Source organism: Triticum urartu, chromosome 7 (genome assembly GCF_003073215.2).
Source record: "Triticum urartu cultivar G1812 chromosome 7, Tu2.1, whole genome shotgun sequence".
NCBI classification, from domain to species: Eukaryota; Viridiplantae; Streptophyta; class Magnoliopsida; order Poales; family Poaceae; genus Triticum; species Triticum urartu.
Window position 1 is genome coordinate 6697264 of NC_053028.1, and position 20370 is coordinate 6717633.

Consider the following 20370-nt stretch of genomic DNA (forward strand, 5'->3'; position numbering starts at 1 on the left):
ATACGGAGACGTCAAGTCATGCCTGCTACCGGCAGGTGATGCACGGCGGCTCTAGCGGAGGTGTCAAGTTTAGTTTGTTGTTGCTGGATCGAAGGTGGTGCGACAGTAGTGGGAGGCAGGTGGTATGTGATGTCTTTGTCTTCCGTTGTCTCCTCCAAAGGTATCCAGCTATCGAGGCGTCGGTGGGCGATTAAAGGCGGATGGTACAGACAGCTTCAACAACAAAACTTATGCACTCTGGTGGAAACACAAGATCTCTGACCGGGCTATGCTGTCGAGCGCCTGCGTTGTGTCCTTGCTGAAGGTGGTGGATTGAAGCTTTGCTTTGGGGATGAGAATCCGAAGTTCAACCTTGTGGTGGACTCGCCATCATCGACGCACGTGCGGTGATTCCTTGTTGAAGGCGTAGCCTAGGAGTTGTGTATTTTAATCGTTTATGTTCTGTCTTTTATCATAGGGTTACCGGTTATCTGGGGGAGTTACTATCGTGAGGTATATGGCCTCAGGGTTTATTTTTTGCCTTTTTCCAGGTCGATGGTGTTCAGCTACTGAATTTTGATCTATTAATAATATATGGCTGCATGCATCGTCCTGATGCAGAGGTCAGAAGTTATCCTCCTTTTCAAAAAAATTAATGCATGTTCTGCTAGGAGAATAGCATAATCGGCTATTTTGTGTAGCAGTCGTGTACAGTCTGTTTTCATGCATAATTAAGCTTCCAACTTCTGCTATAAAAAATACAAACAATCATCCAATACTGCACCCAATAAATGCTGCCAAAAAATCATAGAAAAGAGCAAAAATAAAAAAAAACTATTTGGATGGAAACCTCCTTCTAGGTTACATGGTTGGGTATAGAAAATATGGAAGGGGCAACTCGTTCAAGGAAGCATCACCTTGCCGGTGAATGCACTCGGTGCTTAACTATGAAGAGAGAGGAAAGTGAACAGAAACAACTACTGAGTTTTAGGAAGAAAATAAATCAATGTCCTAAATATCAGCATTCTGCAAAATCAGCCCTTTAAATTGTGTTTTGGAATTAGAAGTATCATCCATTATATCAATGTTTTGCTTGATATTATGGTTTATGTCCAACCTTTGAATGGCAAAGTACTATGCATCACAGTATCAAATTATGAAACTAATGACCAATTTTAGTAGTATTGTATATGAAAAGCATTGTCTTATGTAAAAAAAGAGAGGATAAGATCTCCGAACATTAATTCCAGCTTACAAGTAACACAATGCCACATTCCAGACATGAGCTCTCAAAGAAAAACAAATCAGTCAAAACATGCAGGTCAATTATCTTAAAATTGGCACGAAAACACATTAGATGTACTATCTTTACTTGGGCTTCACACCATGGTTACTGCACAATATTATTTTGAATTTTAAAGAAGGATGATGACGAAACATGTCATAGACCTTTAAATAATATCAATGCAAAATTATACAAGCCAACAACTTCCAACCCATGAACATCATGGCATCTGGTCTGTGTGTGTGCGCATGGGCTCTCACGCATATATATAGCAACCCATCATCACTCAAGCAGTAGCATCGACTTCTAATAGTTGGAACACTCTTGCATCACGTTCAAAACTGAAAAAGCCGAGGAAAAAAGACGAGTTAGTCTTGAGTGATAGGAGTTGAACATAAATAGAATATAAAAAGTGTATTGGGGAATAAGAGACACTGGGAAAAGGAAGAACGTTTCTATGCGGACCATCCATCGAGTTGCTTCAGGAAGGGGGAATCTAGAATCTTTGTCTAGATGGCGCACACCACCCTTCCGTATGGTGACATGCAAGAGATCAATGAGGCATATCACATTTTCAAGCCTGTTGGTAACCTCACAAACGCCGACCCATAAAAGGACTTCTTTGGGTGGCACAAGGGTGAGCTACTGAATTCATGGAAGAGATCAATGTCGCATATTTGTCGTCGACCAGGGGTGAAGGCTCCTTGTTAAACAAGGTCTTGGACGAGATATAGACGAAGGGAGCCAGAAAAGGGACAACACAACATGTTGCGGAGCTGTCTGTGGATGCTCCTACCATTTTGGCGTCCTTGGACTGAACGATCCTTTAGCGGGCTGACGGATGAGCATGTTAGGGCTTCCAAGAATGATCACCCGTACGGTAACATCACGTTACATGGCGTGTACTAAGAAGTTCTTCCTTTACTAAGTATACAACCTGGGATGGCCTAGTTGTAGTCCAGTCAGAGATGACAGAGCAAATGTGTTTGTAAATTTCGACTCAACCTATGTAACACAATGAAGATTTGCGTGTCTCTTGATGCTGGGAAAACAGTTACTCAAACTGAGATTTGCACATGGCTTCTTCCACTTTGGGTTTCGGTTTGCTTTCCTTCTCTGTTGGCGAGTGCCGACCCAGAAGCTCGTGGCAGTGTAAGAGTCGTGCTGCATCTCGCACGCGTTTGACAGCGCTGCGCGCCGGGACCCTGCCTGACTCGTTGCGTCCATGCTTCACCCGTGGTGACCACCTCTCAGCCGTCCTGTGCTTCCTCGCCCTTGCACCGGCCTCCACGGCAATGACGCCCCCAGGTGCGTGTGTGCGGGAGTCCAGTATTCTCTCCACTACTTCCATGTGATTATTGATCAACTCTGGAGGAAAACCATTATTATTCGCTGGATTTAGTCGTCCCAAATTACGTATGAATAAAATGTGTTCTCAGATGCCCATGTTTCACATGTGTTTGTGCATGGCGTGCCATATTATTCTAACAAAATTCTGTTGCTGCCAAATTCCAATGTGTCTGGTATCTTTGACAACATCCATCTTTTTTTTTTGTAAGAGAAGCGATGTTCGCTCACCCTGTTCATGTTTTTTACTGGCTTTGTTTTTACTCGCTTGCTTGAGTAGGAAAGAGAGGCAGCATCTGAGGCCGAGTTAGGGGTTGACGCAGCGTCCCTGGCGAGGGTTCGGATGAGGACTCGCCGGAGGTGAGGCAGGCGGGTTGGAGTAAGAAGAAGCCATGTCGGGCTTGTTTTCAATCCATGGTGAAACTGAAAAAAATATAAAAAAACAATCGCCTAAGGTCCCTTTTTTATTGTACCATTCACACCATATTTTTATACCAAGTTTTTAGGATAACCTGTCAACATCTGAAATATTAAATAGATAAAATATAAAGGTACACTTCATAGTGAATCGAATAACTAACTTTGTATTATGGATGTCGACAATTTTTTCCTTAAACTTGGTCAAACAAAGACATGTTTGACTTTTAGAAAACAAATAGGCACTACATTTTGAAATGGAGATAGTATTACCTAATCTCGGCCCGATTCAACAATTTGGATTGCTCTCAACATGTTTAGCATGCAATTAATGTCATATTAAATGTTAATATCAACTCTAATCCCACAATTAACATGTAATTATTGTTCTAGCTAATATTGGTGTACAATTAATATTTCACCAAATATCAATGGACATTGCAGGTGCATTTACTAGTTATTCTTGACAGTTATGCTAAAGCATATTTAGATGTGCACTAAGTATTGCACATCTAAGTCATATGTCATTGACTACGTGAAGATTTGTCTAGACAATGTTTTTTATTTTTTTCTTTATAGTATGATTGATTCACTTAAATTGGCAATAATTAGGGCACATCTGGATGTGCCCTAAACAAATGTGCCCTAGACAGACCCCTTACTTAAAGTGTGTTCAAACCCAGTCATTGTTTTCTTGATATTTCAGTTTATATATGTGAATTACAAAGAATTATGCATCACAATTTCACCAAAATTATGCGATTAATACTCATTTTAATAGTATTGTGTAAACGCATTGTCCTACATAAAAGAGAAGATAAGATCTCCAAACATTAATCGTAACTTGTATGAACAATACAATGCCAAACTCCATACATGAGCTCTCAAAGAAAAATATCGGTCAAAACTTGTTAGCCATCACCCTGGAAAAGGTCGCATAGCAACCGTGATGCATGTACTACTATATTTACTTAGGCTTTACTTCATGGTTGCTGAAAAATATCATGTCTAACTTGAAAAATAAGGAGGGCTACGAAATATATCATTTAGACCTTTACATAAATAAATAGACAATTGTACCGAGCCAACGACTTCCAACCATGAACATCATGATGTTTGGTGTGTGTATGTGCGTGTGCATATATACCGCCCCATCGTGACTCAAGCAGTGACATCTAGTTCTACTAGTTGGAACACTCTTCCATCACATTCGGATTTGTGAAAGGTGAAGATGAAAGAGGAGCTAGTCTTTGAGAGATGGTAGATGAACATAAATATAATATAAAAGTTCTATCAGGGAATAAGAGACACCAGGAAAAGGAGGGGCATTTATGTATGGATCATGCATCGAGTTGGTTTTAGAGGTGTGAGTGCCAGAGGTTCTACAAGTGCGAGTTCTACAGCCGGTCCAAGATGGTTTACAACAAAATCAACTGCGTTGATATGTAACTGATCGGCGAGGTATATAATGTTCACAAGCCTGTAGATAAGATCACCAACATGAACTGCTGAAGGTCTACTTTAGATGGAACAAGATGTCATCAGTTTGTTGGTCAAATCACCATCAATATAGTTGGCACCGGACTTAGGTTTAGCATCTTTTATCCGTCCATTTAGATTTGGTATAAATCTTAATTTAGAACATAAAAGGTATCTGAGATATGCCCTTCGCCTATAGGAGTATACAAAGTGTAAATGTATTTTCGACTCGAACCATGTAACAAACTGAAGATTTGCCGGTTCAAGAAAAACAAAATTGAAGATTTGCGCTTCTCAGCGTTGGGGAAACGGCTCCGCACAGTACGCAAACTGAGCTCGAAGGCGGATTTTGCACTATCCGCTTCCGCTAGGGTGTCGGTTTAATTTCCTTCTCCGCTGGCGCGCGCCGAGCTCGGCGGCGGAATGGCGGCGGCGGCGGCGGCGGCGGCGGAGGTGGATGAGCCGTGCTGCATCTCGCACGCCTTCGACCGCGCCGCGCGCCGGGACCCCGCCCGGCTCGCCGTCGTCCACGCAGGCGACGGCGGGCGCCGCTTCGCCTGCGGCGACCTCCTCTGCGCCGTCTCCTCGCTCTCCCGCCGCATAGCCGCCGCGCTTCCTCGCCCTTCCACCGACCATCCCGGCGACGACGAGTCCCCAGGTGCGCGTGTGAGCTGCGATGCACTCGGCTGATTTGTTGTCTGCTGTAATTTCGCCCCCAACCCCCTCCCCCCGCCTATCTGACCCTGAATTTGGAACCCTAGGCTGCTCGGATCGACAGAGGGGAGGCGCCGGCGCGACACCTAGGGTGGTGGGGGTGTACGCCTCGCCGTCGGTGGAGTACGTCGCAGCCGTCCTCGCCGTGCTCAGGTGCGGGGAGGCGTTCCTGCCACTGGACCCCTCGTGGCCGGAGGACAGGGTCCGGTCAGCTGTCTCTGCCTCTAATGCGGCGCTACTCGTATCGGCAGGGGTTTCGCATGAAGACGATGTTCTTAAGGGCTGCTCTTGCCCTGTTCTGCGATTGAACGGAGACATCCGGCAAGGGTTATATGATGGAGAGGTTGGGATTGGTGGAGATGAGCTTGCTTGGCCGTGCGAGCATGAGAGGCCACGGGAGTTCTGCTATGTGATGTTCACGTCTGGTTCTACTGGAAGACCCAAAGGTGTTTGTGGAATGGAGAAAGGTAAACATTCATATTGTTGTGAAATTACATGTGTCATCACTCATCACGGTATTATGTTGCTCCGCATGTGAAATGGCAAAGGAATTGGTCAACATATTTCTAGATGCTAGCCTGATGTTCTAGACTTCTAGGTTACTATTCCACTTATTAGGCGGTTTTGCAATTTTATTATGGTGTGTCCATTAGGTGGTTCCCACTGAATTTTAGGTTTGGCTGAGCAACCAATTTACTGAGAAATGCTTCTTTTACTATCATGCGCTAGGTCTTCTGAATCGCTTTTTGTGGATGCAAAGAAGGAATCCTTTGTGTTCGGATGATGTGTTGTTATTTAAGACATCTGTCAGCTTTGTTGACCATCTTCAGGAGTTTCTTTCTGCTGTGTTGACTAGCACAACACTTGTCATTCCCCCCAATAATTGGAGAGCCAATCCAGCATCATTGGCCAACTTGATTAAGGTTACTTAACCTTCATATATGCGTTAGTCATTCTTCTAGTGAAAATACTTCCATGTATTTGGTTTCCTTATCCAGTTAGTTTTTATGTGTCTGATCAAAATCTCCAAAGCTTATTACTTGAATAATATTGCATATGAATCTCAGAAATAAAATTACCGTTTCAAGAATTCAGTTTGATATTGTGGAATTACCATTTAACACTGAGAAAATTGGATAACACTGAGATAATGTACTATACCATTATTATAGCAAACAATATTTATAGTTTGTTGCTGTTGTAATCAAGGGATTGTCTGAGGCTCTTTCCTGTTTGACTTGAATAGATGCTTGACAAAATAATAGCTCCTAGAATGTTATTCCTGATTTTCTTGGTCCATCATTACATAAAACTCCCTTGTCTTTTTGGTATAACATTCATTGCCCTTGCATTGGCTCATGTTGTCATAGGCATATCGTATATCAAGGGTGACTATAGTTCCGTCGCTGATGGAGATAATACTACCTACCCTGGAGAAAAATATTTCATGTGGATATAACTCTCTTAAGATCTTGGTATTTAGTGGGGAGATTCTGTCCTTAGTGCTGTGGAAGAGAGTTCGTGAAATTCTGCCAGAGACTACTATCATAAATTTGTATGGAACAACAGAGGTGAGAAAGTTACCCACCAAATATTTTCTGTTTTTTTTTCCAGAGGAGATCAAGTCTATTTTCTCTCTCTGATACATTCTTACTCTTACCTAACGTTTTCACTAGACAACGCCAGTGCTAATCAACACTACTTTGGCCAGCCGGCTGAATTTTCCCAACTTGGCTATTAATAAAAAGGATGTTTAAATATTTTCATTGCATTCACATAATTGAGTTCTCTGTGCCATCTTTATGCAGATAGTTTAAAACCTTCTAAAAATTTCATACAGAATTAGGCTTGAGACAGGGAGTTCTTTGCTCCTGCTATGGATGTACATTTCCTCCCCAAAAATTAGGCTCGTGACAGGGAGTGCTTTGCTCCTGCCATTGGTACATCATTTACTAACCACAGTTTTACTGCTATCTATTAAATGTAAATTTAGGGGAATCATTGTAATGAGTTGCTATGCCATATTAAGGACTAAGTGCTCGAGTTCCCTACTACCTCTTACGCCCGGAGATGATCTTTAAAACTGAATTTGTGTCCCTTTTTCATCCTGAGATGTTAAATTGGTCTGGAATTACGACACAGAAGAGATACATAGAGTGTTGCAATCTGAGCAACATGTTAAATAGAAGAACAGAAATGGCATACTTCTGTCCCTAATATCCATCAATCTATGAGCTCAGTTGCATCATTGTTTCATCTCACTGGGGGCTTAAAATTACTGTTGTTTCTTTTTTGCTATCTTTTGTTCAGTTTAGTCCACACAGGGACTGGTTCAAATTATAGTGTTGGTGTTTGTTATGTATCTTTATTCAAAATTTGTACTTGTGTTTCAGGTTTCTGGTGATTGTACATTCTTTGATTGCAAAGATCTGCCTGCAATTTTAGAGCGTGAAGAAATAACCAGTGTACCGATTGGATTTCCTATTGCTAATTGTGAAGTTTTTCTTGTGAAGCATGCTGGGATTGCAGCTGAAGGTGAAATTTGTGTTAGTGGAGCATGTTTATTCTATGGTTATTTAGCTGAGTTTCTGAGGAGTAATCACACTGAAGGCAGTGAAAGTTCAAAATACTACAAAACGGGTGACTATGCTCGACGGCTGAAGGCTGGTGAACTTGTTTTCCTTGGGAGAAGGGACCGTTCTGTAAAAAATTACGGGCAGCGTTTTTCACTAGAAGAGGTAGAATCCACCTTAAAGGAACATCCTGCTGTCAGTGATGCTGCAGTTACTTTCCAAAGTAAAGGGTCTCCAGATTATAAGGCATACCTGGTGTTTAAGAATAAGGATGAAATTGTGAAAGATAGCGTGCAGTATAGAGAAGTAAATTCTTCTCAAGATGTCATGGCATCAATTCGAAGTTGGCTCATCAAGAAGGTTCCACCAGCTATGATTCCAAGCTTCTTTCTCCACGTGAAGTCCTTACCTTTGACTTCTTCAGGAAAGGTTGACTATGTTAAGTTATCAAGTTTGGAATGTGCATTGGAACCATGTGGAATTGAGCAAATTAAGTCTGGAAGTGGTCCAGTTAATCCATATTTACAAGTTATTAAAAAGGTTTGTTCTTAATTCTAAGTGTTGTCTCTTGTTTTTGCTTTTTTGCCTGATAACTTATTGTTTCTTTTTAATCTGGCATTTGTGTTTTTTTTCTTCTTTCAGTTTTTATTTATTTTTGTACAGTGTCCATTCATGTTCATGTTGTACTGATGCTGTCTCTATCTACAATAGGCATTTTGTGACGCCCTGCTTGTTGATGAAGTTTCCGAGTTTGATGATTTTTTCACCTTGGGTGGTAACTCAATTTCTGCCGCCCATGCAGCCCACAAGTTGGAGATTGACATGAGACTGCTTTATATCTATCCAACCCCTTCTATGCTTTTGCACGCTTTAGTTGTGGAGCATAGTAATTTGGTTTCTCCTACTGATGAGCCTCAGCCTAAGAAGGGCCTGAACGTATCTACAAGCATACATGGACTATTCGACCCGGTTGCTGCAAATGTGGATGATAGTTATCATGGAGGCAAAGCACGGATAAATGGAAAGCGTGCACATTATCAAATTGCTGGGAGTTACGGAAATGAAACAGATGGCCAGCTTAACAAATATCCATTCTCTCCTGATGACAGATGCCAGGTAAACGATCTCTACTTGGATACATGCTTGAAGTACAGAAACAGTGTCATGGGGAGTCAGTGGATCCTGAACTTTTGTTTACACAAGAAGTGGTCTATTGGACGTTGCAACAGATTTATGCATGACGATGAAGGGAAGCTGCAACTTGAAGATGTTTGCTCACATGTTTCATACAACAAAAGAGGTTATCTTCAGGAACTTTGGAACATTCCTTTGGATTCATGTGTTGATGCCTCACCTTTGCTTGTCCTGAACAATGGGATGATAAACATATTTATTGGGTCCCATTCACATTTATTTCTCTGCATCGATTGTTGCAAGTGAGTTTTGCTTGCTAGTTCTTAGTCATTGTTTCTTTTATTTTTCTTATTACTTTGAATGCTAAATCCTCGGTCTGGTGTGCCACATATGCTCTCATGCCGTTCTTATTGATTCAATTAATTTGAATTTGATTCAGTGAGATAGAAGTTCTGATCTGACATATGCATACTGAATATTTTTACAATTTACTTCCAATTTATTATGCAGTGGTTCAGTGAGGTGGAGTGTCAAATTGGAAGGACGTGTGGAGTGTTCTGCTGCTATTACTGGTGATTTTTCAGAGGTGATGTGATTCTTGAACTAGTTGACATAGCAACTTGCCAATCATTTTGCGATCTAGCTCATCATTAATCTGTTGGACAGGTTGTGGTTGGATGTTATAAAGGGAAAATTTACTTTCATGATATGTTGACTGGTAAACTATCTTGGACAGTTCAAACAGATGGAGAGGTACAATTGCTGCATTTTTATTTGAATTTTCTTTTAAACCTCACTTTGAAATATGGCAGATGTATTTTTATCCCATCTCTGAGGAACACTAAGAATGACAAGGGACTGATTATTTTGTGTGCTAGACGTAAATAAAACTATAATAGATATCAGCTTCTTTGGGATGTTTGATTTTCAGAAAGTCTCCTGACTGTATGTTCATGTTGAGTAGGCTATAGTTCTTTAACTGCTGCAAGTGAAATGGTAAAGGGGCTAAATGTCACACTTAAGTTATGCAAAGGTCCATGATGGTACTATTTCTGGCACATGGAATTTGATAATGCAGTTACTAAGTCACACGATGATTATTTTGTTACAGCATACATGATGGAACATCTTAAGAAGCATCTAATATTTTTGATATTTCATATCCCAAATTAAGAATCTTCTTTCAGGTAAAAATGCAACCAGTTGTTGACAGGACAAGGAATTTAATATGGTACCATTCCATAATCTTTCTCTTGTTCATCATAGTACGCTACTATCACCTGTCACAGTTCTCTCTGTATATAACTTTTCTCTCAGTTTAGATGAAAGCACATTTGTTATTATGATAATAAAATGTTGTGTTTTCAGCTAGAATGAGTGAACCAATGATCTGTCTACTCACTCTTCAATCATACAGAGACATAAGTTTGCACAATAGACAACTGTACTGCTGTTAAATTTTTTGTTAATAATATGCTGTGTATGGTTGTCAGGTGTGGCTCTTATGATCATCATTTATATGCACTAAATTACCAAGATCGTTGCTGCGCTTATAAAGTATCTTGTGGTGGAAGCATCTATGGTTCTCCTGCTGTGGACATGGTATTTTTACTGATTCACAGCATGCATCTGCCTTAAATCTGTGCAAGGACTCTATTGATCTTGTGTTATCTGGATTGCTCCTTGCAGGCACACGACATGATCTATGTTGCTTGTACGAGTGGCCTTGTAACTGCAATATCCCTTGAGGTGACTTATGATATATTCCCCGTGATAACTTTAAAGGAGAAAATGTGCATGTTTTTCTTTTCTTTTTATCGTTCTTTCTATTGTTTCCATGGGAATTGTCTGCAGCAAAGCTGGTAATAGAAAGTAAAATAATTAGCAACGAGTGAGTATCTAGAGTCTTCACTGGTTTCTTTTGGTGGTAGCAGGTTCCATCATTCAGAATAGTTTGGCAATATGAAGCTGGGGAAGCAATTTTCAGTTCTCTTGCCATCGATCATCAAAGTGGAAATGGTAATTCTTAAGCTAGCCATGAGGCATGAGCACAGATGTCTTGCAGTATGTCCATGCGTATTTTATGATTAAATTTTCTTGACACAAAAAAGAGTTACGAGGATGCAACGTTAAAGGTAGCAAGAGCCAGTCGATTTTAGGAGTTGGTCCACATTCAGATTTAATTTTTGAAAATTCACCTTTTCACCATTTAGTTAATGCCTACTTTTTCATATGTATTTCAGAAATGTTGAATTTTTTTGCCTACTTTTTCATATGTATTTCTCAAATGTTGATTTTTTTTAGCGATGCACTTTTATTCATCCAATATTTTCAAGTTTCCTTGTAAAATCTGAATCCCATAAGTTCCTCCCTGGCATGGCAGCATCTGAGCATCAGTCAAAACCATTTATTTTAAACATGAAACTGTTGGGGAGGCCCCAAGAAAATTGTGCAGCCGTGCATGTCCTGAGCATACTTTTGGCTAGCTATGTGGCATATGTTTTAAGGTGCCAAGTTTAACATTATAAAAATAAATTAAACATAACATGTGTATTGACCTCAGCCAATGTGTGGGTTCGATAAGGAATGTACTGGGAATTTGCTATGTACATTCAGTATTTTTCACTTATGGATGCCAATTTATACTGATTACTAACTTCCATTTTGCAGTTGTTTGTTGCTTGGTGAACGGTCTGGTGATCGCGTTGAACTCACATGGCACTGTTGTCTGGAAGGTGGAATAGCTCTTCTCCCTATTGTGTTTGTGAAGCTATTGTTACAAAGTTACAGTCTGCAACAGAATGATATACAAAGGAACAGTTATTCTTTTAGAGTTGTCTGGTAGACCTACCAGACATCTGGTAGACTAAAGCTAACTATTCAGCCTACAGAACTTACTAACATTGAGCAGAGTACTCAAGAGAACAATTGTAGTTTATGGATGCCAATTTATGTTTTAGACACCCTTGTTTTTAAGTCTTGTCTATCAAGATTTTATTTGCTTTGATCTTGTTGTTATTTAGTATTATTCCATACTGTCAATTTTGTTAGTATTATTTAATTGTTTATCACAGAGCCATAACTAATTTCTTTAAAACCCAGGCAACTGTTGGTGGTCCTATTTTTGCTGGTGCATGTGTGTCATCTGCGCTTCCTTCTCAGGTATGGTTCTTTGTTTATCAAAATCTCGTTTGTCTTATGTAGTTTTATGTTCATATTATTCCACAGTATATAATTTAAATTTGAGAATTCTGAAAAGGTTATTTCCTCATGAGCTAATTGCTTGAGCTCAACTACAGTTCACAACTTTATGTGGTCCCAGTTTGAAGTAAACTGAACCAAACTTTTGCATACATGTCAATGGCAGGTGCTGATACCTTCCCGTGATGGAAGTTTATACTCTTTTGATATTGTAAGTCTTACTTACTGAACTTCCAAATGTATCTTTTGAGACAACACAATCTTTTTTACGGGCATTAGTGAGAGAGTAGCATGCTGTATTTTTTGCACATCATTTCCAGAAATACAGTTAATGATCATAGAATCTCTCCCACTGTTGTGTTTACTTATTTTGTGATGTCAATTTAGCAGCTGCGGGTAACTTTCAAGTTCTTTTTGTGTTAAAAATTGAACTTTATTTATTGCATTTTAGGTTTACTAGGAGATCATGGCTTATCTTCACATTAAGTACTTAAACATTAATGATTTCACCACAGACATCTGGTGATCTTCTTTGGTCATATGACTTCGGCGACCCAATTACTGCATCTGCTTTTGTTGATGAAGTGTTAGCATCAACACCATCTGGAACATCAGAGAGGTACTTGGCATATTGATAGCAAAGTCTTATGGCAAATAGGTGTGAAAATGTTATAGCTGTTCTTTTTGCAGATTTGCTTGTATCTGCACAAGTTCTGGGAAGGTCCGTGTCCTTGGGATTAGAGCTGATGCTGAGCAGGGGAAAGTTGGTTACTCTGTGCAAGAGTTTGCAGCCATGGATCTTCCTGGGGACATCTTCTCATCTCCCTTGATGGTGGGTGGGCGCATCTTTGTTGGCTGCAGAGATGATCGACTACATTGTCTCTCAATCACTAATCCATTTAACTGAAGTGAATAGCACACAATTTAGTTTCCCTTGCTACACCAAGCTGCTCAGCATGGTATCTTAATCCTTATGTGGTTCTGCAGCAAGAGACTTGTTCTTTTGGTAAGATGCACAGTACTCAGATATCAGACACATCCAGTCGAACTGTCAACAAAGATATGCAGAAGGTACTGGTGCTTGGGTTCCAAAGGTTGGATTTCCACGCCATAAACCTTTGGTTAAGTGCTCGATATTCAGTATCACAATCAGATTACAACCTTGGTGCTATCCCGAGTGTACTGGGTTCAAAAGCGGAAGCAGAGCCATAAACGGCCCTCGCTCCTTTTCTGCGGAAAATACACCTTCAAGCTTGGTCGATGTACTAATCAGTCTCTTTTTATGCATCAGGATGATTGTTTTTTCTTAGGAAGAGCAGAATTGTTTGTCGAGAGCAACATGTTGCATTTGTACATAAGCTGATGTATGAAGGCAGTGTAGAAATATATGCAACTTTAAGGAGGTAAAACCCTATGTCATGCTCTTGCCTATATTATGGGTGTATCAAAGTACAGAGTTCATCTACCTCGAGATCGTAAGTTGGAGACTAAACCCTTGGGGTAATCATGATGATGACGAATGCCTCTACAGACTAAACCCTCTGGCTTATATAGGCACCAGGGGTATCTAGGGTTACACATGGTCGGTTGCTGCTACCTCTTGAGCACTGCGTTGGATTTCCTCGAAGAGGAGAGGATGATGCAGCAAAGTAGCGTAAGTATTTCCCTCGGTTTTTAAGAACCAAGGTATCAATCCAGTAGGAGGGCATGCGCGAGTCCCTCGTACCTACATTAAACAATAGCTCAACGCAACCAACGCGATTAGGGGTTGTCAATCCCTTCATGGTCACTTACGAGAGTGAGATCTGATAGAGATGATAGATAATATTTTTGGTATAAAGATGCAAGGTAAAATAAAAGGCAAAAGTAAAAGCAAAGCAATAATAAAGTGATTGGAGATTGATATGATGAGAATAGACCCGGGGGCCATAGATTTCACTAGTGGCTTCTCTCAAGAGCATAAGTATTTCTACGGTGGGTGAACAAATTACTATTGAGCAATCGACAGAATTGAGCATAGTTATGAGAATATCTAGGCATGATCATGTATATAGGCATCACGTCCGAGACAAGTAGACCGACTCCTGCCTGCATCTACTACTATTACTCCACTCATCGACCGCTATCCAGCATGCATCTAGAGTATTAAGTTAATGAAAACAGAGTAACGCCTTAAGCAAGATGACATGATGTAGAGGAATAAATTCATGCAATATGATAAATACCCCATCTTGTTATCCTCGATGGCAACAATACAATACGTGCCTTGCTGCCCCTTCTGTCACTGGGTAAGGACACAGCAAGATTGAACCCAAAGCTAAGCACTTCTCCCATTGCAAGAAAAACCAATCTAATAGGCCAAACCAAACTGATAATTCGAAGAGACTTGCAAAGATAACCAATTATACATAAAAGAATTCAGAGAAGATTCAAATATTGTTTGTAGATAATCTTGATCATAAACCCACAATTCATCGGTCTCAACAAACACACCGCAAAAAGAAGATTACATCGAATAGATCTCCACGAGAGAGGGGGAGAACATTGTATTGAGATCCAAAAAGAGAGAAGAAGCCATCTAGCTACTAACTATGGACCCGAAGGTCTGAGGTAAACTACTCACACTTCATTGGAGAGGCTATGGTGATGATGTAGAAGCCCTTCGTGATCGATTTCCCTTCCGGCGAAGCTCCGGAACAGACCCCAATATGGGATCTCGTGGATACAGAAAGTTGCGGCGGTGGAATTAGGTTTTTGGCTCCGTATCTGATCGTTTGGGGGTCCGTAGGTATATATAGGAGGAAGGAGTACGTCGGTGGAGCTTCGAGGGGGCCATGAGGCAGGGGGCGCGCCCTAGGGGGGGCGTGCCCTCCACCCTCGTGACCGCCTCGTGGCTTTCTTGATGGAGGGTCCAAGTCTCCTGGATCATATCTGATGAGAAAATCACGTTCCCGAAGGTTTCATTCCGTTTGGACTCCGTTTGATATTCCGTTTCTTCGAAACACTGAAATAGGCAAAAAACAGCAATTCTGGGCTGGGCCTCCGGTTAATAGGTTAGTCCCAAAAGTAATATAAAAGTGGAAAATAAAGCCCAATATGGTCCAAAACAGTAGATAATATAGCATGGAGCAATCAAAAATTATAGATATGTTGGAGACGTATCAGGCATCCCCAAGCTTAATTCCTGCTCGTCCTCGAGTAGGTAAATGATAAAAAGAGAATTTTTGATGCGGAGTGCTACTTGGCATAATTTCAATGTAAATCTTCTTAATTGTGGTATGAATATTCAGATCCGAAAGATTCAAGACAAAAGTTCATATTGACATAAAAATAATAATACTTCAAGTATACTAACAAAGCAATTATGTCTTCTCAAAATAACATGGCCAAAGAAAGTTATCCCTACAAAATCATATAGTCTGGCTATGCTCTATCTTCACCACACAAAGTATTTAAATCATGCACAACCCCGATGACAAACCAAGCAATTGTTTCATACTTTTGACATTTTCAAAACTTTTTCGATCTTCACGCAATACATGAGCGTGAGCCATGGATATAGCACTATATGTGGAATAGAATGGTGGTCAAAAAGAGGGGAAGATAGTCTCACATCAACTAGGCGTATCAACGGGCTATGGAGATGCCCATCAATAGATATCAAATGTGAGTGAGTAGGGATTGCCATGCAACGGATGCACTAGAACTATAAGTATATGAAAGCTCAACAAAAGAAACTAAGTGGGTGTGCATCCAACTCGCTTGCTCACGAAGACCTAGGGCATTTTGAGGAAGCCCAGCATTGGAATATACAAGCCAAGTTCTATAATGAAAAATTCCCACTAGTATATGAAAGTGACAAAAAGAGAGACTCTCTATCATGAAGATCATGGTGCTACTTTGAAGCACAAGTGTGGTAAAAGGATAGTAACATTGTCCCGTCTCTCTTTTTCTCTCATTTTTTTATTTGGACCTTTTCTCTTCTTTGTTTATGGCCTCTTTTTTTCTCTTTTTTTATTTTTCGTCAGGAGTCTCATCCCGACTTGTGGGGGAATCATAGTCTCCATCATCATTTCCTCACTTGGGACAATGCTCTAAAAATGATGATCATCACACTTTTATTTTTCTTACAACTCAACAATTACAACTCGATACTTATAACAAAATATGACTCTATGTGGATGCCTCCGGCGGTGTACCGGGATATGCAATGAATCAAGAGTGACATGTATGAAAGAATTATGAATGGTGGCTTTTCCACAAATACGATGTCAACTACATGATCATGCTAGCAATATGACAATGATGGAGCGTGTCATAATAAACGGAACGGTAGAAAGTTGCATGGAAATATACCTCGGAATGGCTATGGAAATGCCATAATAGGTAGGTATGGTGGCTATTTTGAGGAGGGTATATGGTGGGTGTATGATACCGGCGAAAGGTGCGCGGTATTAGAGAGGCTAGCAATGGTGGAAGGAAGGAAAAGTGTGTATAATCCATGGACTCAACATTAGTCATAAAGAACTCATATACTTATTGCAAAAATCTAGAAGTTATCAAAGCAAAGTATTACACGCATGCTCCTAGGGGGATAGATTGGTAGGAAAAGACCATTGCTCGTCCCCGACCGCCACTCATAAGGAAGACAATCAATAAATAAATCATGCTCCGACTTCATCACATAACGGTTCACCATACGTGCATGCTACGGGAATCACAAACTTTAACACAAGTATTCCTCAAATTCACAACTACTCAACTAGCATGACTCTAATATCACCATCTTCATATCTCAAAACAATTATCAAGCATCAAACTTTTCTTAGTATTCAACGCACTCAAAAGAAAATTTTACAAATCTTGAATACCAAGCATATTAAGATTATTAAGAAAATTACCATGCTATTTAAGAATCTCAAAATAATCTAAGTGAAGCATGAGAGATCAATAGTTTCTATAAAACAAATCCACCACCGTGCTCTAAAAGATATAAGTGAAGCACTAGAGCAAAACTATATAGCTCAAAAGATATAAGTGAAGCACATAGAGTATTCTATCAAATTCCAATTCATGTATGGCTCTCTCAAAAGGTGTGTACAGCAAGGATGATTGTGGTAAACTAAAAAGCAAAGACTCAGATTATACAAGACGCTCCAAGCAAAACACATATCATGTGGTGAATAAAAATATAGCTCCAAGTAAAATTACCGATGGAAGTAGACGAAAGAGGGGATGCCTTCCGGGGCATCCCCAAGTTTTGACTTTTTGGTGTCCTTGGATTATCTTTGGGGTGCCATGGGCATCCCCAAGCTTAGGCTCTTTCCACTCCTTGTTCCATAATCCATCAAAAGATTTCACCCAAAACTTGAAAACTTCACAACACAAAACTCAACAGAAATCTCGTGAGCTCCATTAGCGAAAGAAAACAAAACACAACTTCAAGGTACTGTAATGAACTCATTCTTTATTTATATTGGTGTTAAAACTACTGTATTCCAACTACTCTATGGATTATAAACTATTTTACTAGTCATAGATTCATCAAAATAAGCAAACAACACACGAAAAACAGAATCTGCCAAAAACAGAACAGTCTGTAGTAATCTGTAACTAACGCAAACTTCTGGAACACCAAAAATTCAGCCAAAATAGGAAGACCTAGGCAATTTTTTTATTGATCGGCAGAAATTGGAATCACTATTTTATCACGTTCTGGTGAATTTTAATAATTGTTTTCGTGAACCGGAAGTTTCTGGAAATTACAGCAAGATCAAATAACTATCATCCAAGAAGATCCTATAGGTTTAACTTGGCACAAACACTAATTAAAAGATAAAACCACATCTAAACAGAAGGTAGATGGATTATTTATTCCTAAACAGAAACAAAAAACTAAAAACTAAAATAAAATTGGGTTGCCTCCCAACAAGCGCTATCGTTTAACGCCCCTAGCTAGGCATAGAGATTTCATTGATGCTCACATGAAAGACAAGAATTGAAGCACAAAAGAAGCATCATGAAACACGTGGCAAACACATCTAAGTCTAACATACTTCCTATGCATAGGCATCTTATAGGCAAACAAATTATCATAGCAAGCAAAAACTAGCATATGCAAGGAAGCGGAAAGAAACAATTGCAATCTCAACATAACGAGAGGTAAATGGCAAATAATGTAGTGCGAGAGATACGGATTGTGATGGGTACTTGGTATGTTGACTTTTGCGTAGACTCCCCGACAACGGCGCCATAAATTCTTCTTGCTACCTCTTGAGCACTGCGTAGGATTTCCCCGAAGAAGAGAGGATGATGCAACAAAGTAGCGTAAGTATTTCCCTCAGTTTTTGAGAACCAAGGTATCAATCCAGTAGGACGCCACGCGCGAGTCCCTCGTACCTACACAAAACAATAGCTCAACGCAACCAACGCGATTAGGGGTTGTCAATCTCTTCACGGTCACTTACGAGAGTGAGATCTGATAGAGATGATAGATAATATTTTTGGTATAAAGATGCAAGGTAAAATAAAAGGAAAAAGTAAAAAAGCAAAGCAATAATAAAGTGACTGGAGATTGATATGATGAGAATAGACTCGGGGGCCATAGATTTCACTAGTGGCTTCTCTCAAGAGCATAAGTATTTCTACGGTGGGTGAACAAATTACTGTTGAGCAATTGACAGAATTGAGCATAGTTATGAGAATATCTAGGCATGATCATGAATGAAATATGCCCAAGAGGCAATAATAAAGTTCTTATTTATTTCCTTATATCATGATAAATGTTTATTATTCATGCTAGAATTGTATTAACCGGAAACATAATACATGTGTGAATACATAGACAAACAGAGTGTCACTAGTATGCCTCTACTTGACTAGCTCATTAATCAAAGATGGTTATGTTTCCTAACCATGGACAAAGAGTTGTTATTTGATTAACGGGATCACATCATTAGTTGAATGATCTGATTGACATGACCCATTCCATTAGCTTAGCACCCGATCGTTTAGTACGTTGCTATTGCTTTCTTCATGACTTATACATGTTCCTATGACTATGAGATTATGCAACTACCGTTTGCCGGAGGAACACTTTGTGTGCTACCAAACATCACAATGTAACTGGGTGATTATAAAGGAGCTCTACAGGTGTCTCCAAATGTACATGTTGGGTTGGCGTATTTTGAGATTAGGATTTGTCACTCCGAATGTCGGAGAGGTATCTCTGGGCCCTCTCGGTAATGCACATCACTTAAGCCTTGCAAGCATTGCAACTAATGAGTTAGTTGTGGAATGATGTATTACGAAACGAGTAAAGAGACTTGCCGGTAACGAGATTGAACTAGGTATTGGATACCGACGATCGAATCTCAGGCAAGTAACATACCGATGACAAAGGGAACAACGTATGTTGTTATGCGGTCTGACCGATAAAGATCTTCGTAGAATATGTAGGAACCAATATGAGCATCCAGGTTCCTCTATTGGTTATTGACCAAAGACGTGTCTCGGTCATGTCTACATTGTTCTCGAACCGTAGGGTCCGCACGCTTAACGTTACGATGACAGTTTCATTATGAGTTTATGTATTTTGATGTACCGAAGGTTGTTCGGAGTCCCGGATGTGATCACGGACATGACGAGGAGTCTCGAAATGGTCGAGACATAAAGATCGATATATTGGACGACTATATTCGGACACCGGAAGTGTTCCGGGTGATTTCGGAGAAAACCGGAGTGCCGGAGGGGTTACCGGAACCCCCCGGGGAAGTATTGGGCCTTAGTGGGCCTGAGGGGAGAGAGAGGGCAGCAGCCCAGGAGGTGGCGCCCCCCCATGGGGAGTCCGAATTGGACTAGCGAGGGGGGCACGGCCCCTCTTTCCCTCTCCCTCTCCCTCTCTTTCCTTCCCCCTCTTTCTTCCTAGTTGGACTAGGAAAGGGGAGTCCTACTCCCGCTAGGAGGAGGACTCCCCCTACCTTTGGCGCGCCCCATAGGGCCGGCCGGCCTCCCCCCTTGCTCCTTTATATACGGGGGCAGGGGGGCACCCTAGAACACACAAGTTGATCTTCATGATCGTTCCTTAGCCGTGTGCGGTGCCCCCCTCCACGATATTACACCTCGGTCATATTGTAGTGGTGCTTAGGCGAAGCCCTGCGACGGTTGAACATCAAGATCGTCACCACGCCGTCGTGCTGACGGAACTCCTCCCCGAAGCTTTGCTGGATCGGAGCCCGGGGA

General features: G+C 40.6%; 1 protein-coding gene across 4 annotated transcripts; it reads left to right on the forward strand.

Moving 5' to 3' along the window:
- The first annotated feature begins 4855 nt into the window (after positions 1–4855).
- LOC125525347 (putative acyl-activating enzyme 19) lies at positions 4856–13594 on the forward strand. 4 transcript variants are annotated; one of them, XM_048690349.1, is made up of 18 exons: positions 4857–5165; positions 5269–5688; positions 5951–6144; positions 6592–6792; positions 7615–8334; positions 8506–9230; positions 9439–9514; positions 9595–9681; positions 10116–10159; positions 10422–10530; positions 10618–10677; positions 10863–10947; positions 11599–11663; positions 12031–12090; positions 12296–12340; positions 12645–12748; positions 12820–12961; positions 13117–13594. In XM_048690349.1, exons 1-18 carry the CDS (start codon positions 4931–4933, stop codon positions 13339–13341), a joined length of 3597 nt encoding a protein of 1198 aa, XP_048546306.1. In that variant the 5' UTR covers positions 4857–4930; the 3' UTR covers positions 13342–13594. The 4 variants fall into 4 exon arrangements, 3 of the variants coding, with proteins under 3 accessions (XP_048546307.1, XP_048546306.1, XP_048546308.1); XM_048690350.1 differs by lacking the exon at positions 12296–12340 and having other exon boundaries at positions 4856–5165; XR_007291262.1 differs by lacking the exon at positions 13117–13594 and having other exon boundaries at positions 12581–12748; positions 12820–12837.
- Positions 13595–20370: the final 6776 nt, after the last annotated feature.

Excerpts from the sequence above, each read along its gene's own strand:
- LOC125525347 (XM_048690349.1), top strand. The coding sequence starts at position 4,931 with ATGGCGGCGGCGGCGGCGGCGGCGGCGGAGGTGGATGAGCCGTGCTGC. Across the intron at positions 5,689-5,950 it reads TGTTTGTGGAATGGAGAAAG|GTCTTCTGAATCGCTTTTTG; the intron begins GTAAACATTCAT and ends ATCATGCGCTAG. Across the intron at positions 12,962-13,116 it reads TCTTCTCATCTCCCTTGATG|CAAGAGACTTGTTCTTTTGG; the intron begins GTGGGTGGGCGC and ends GTGGTTCTGCAG.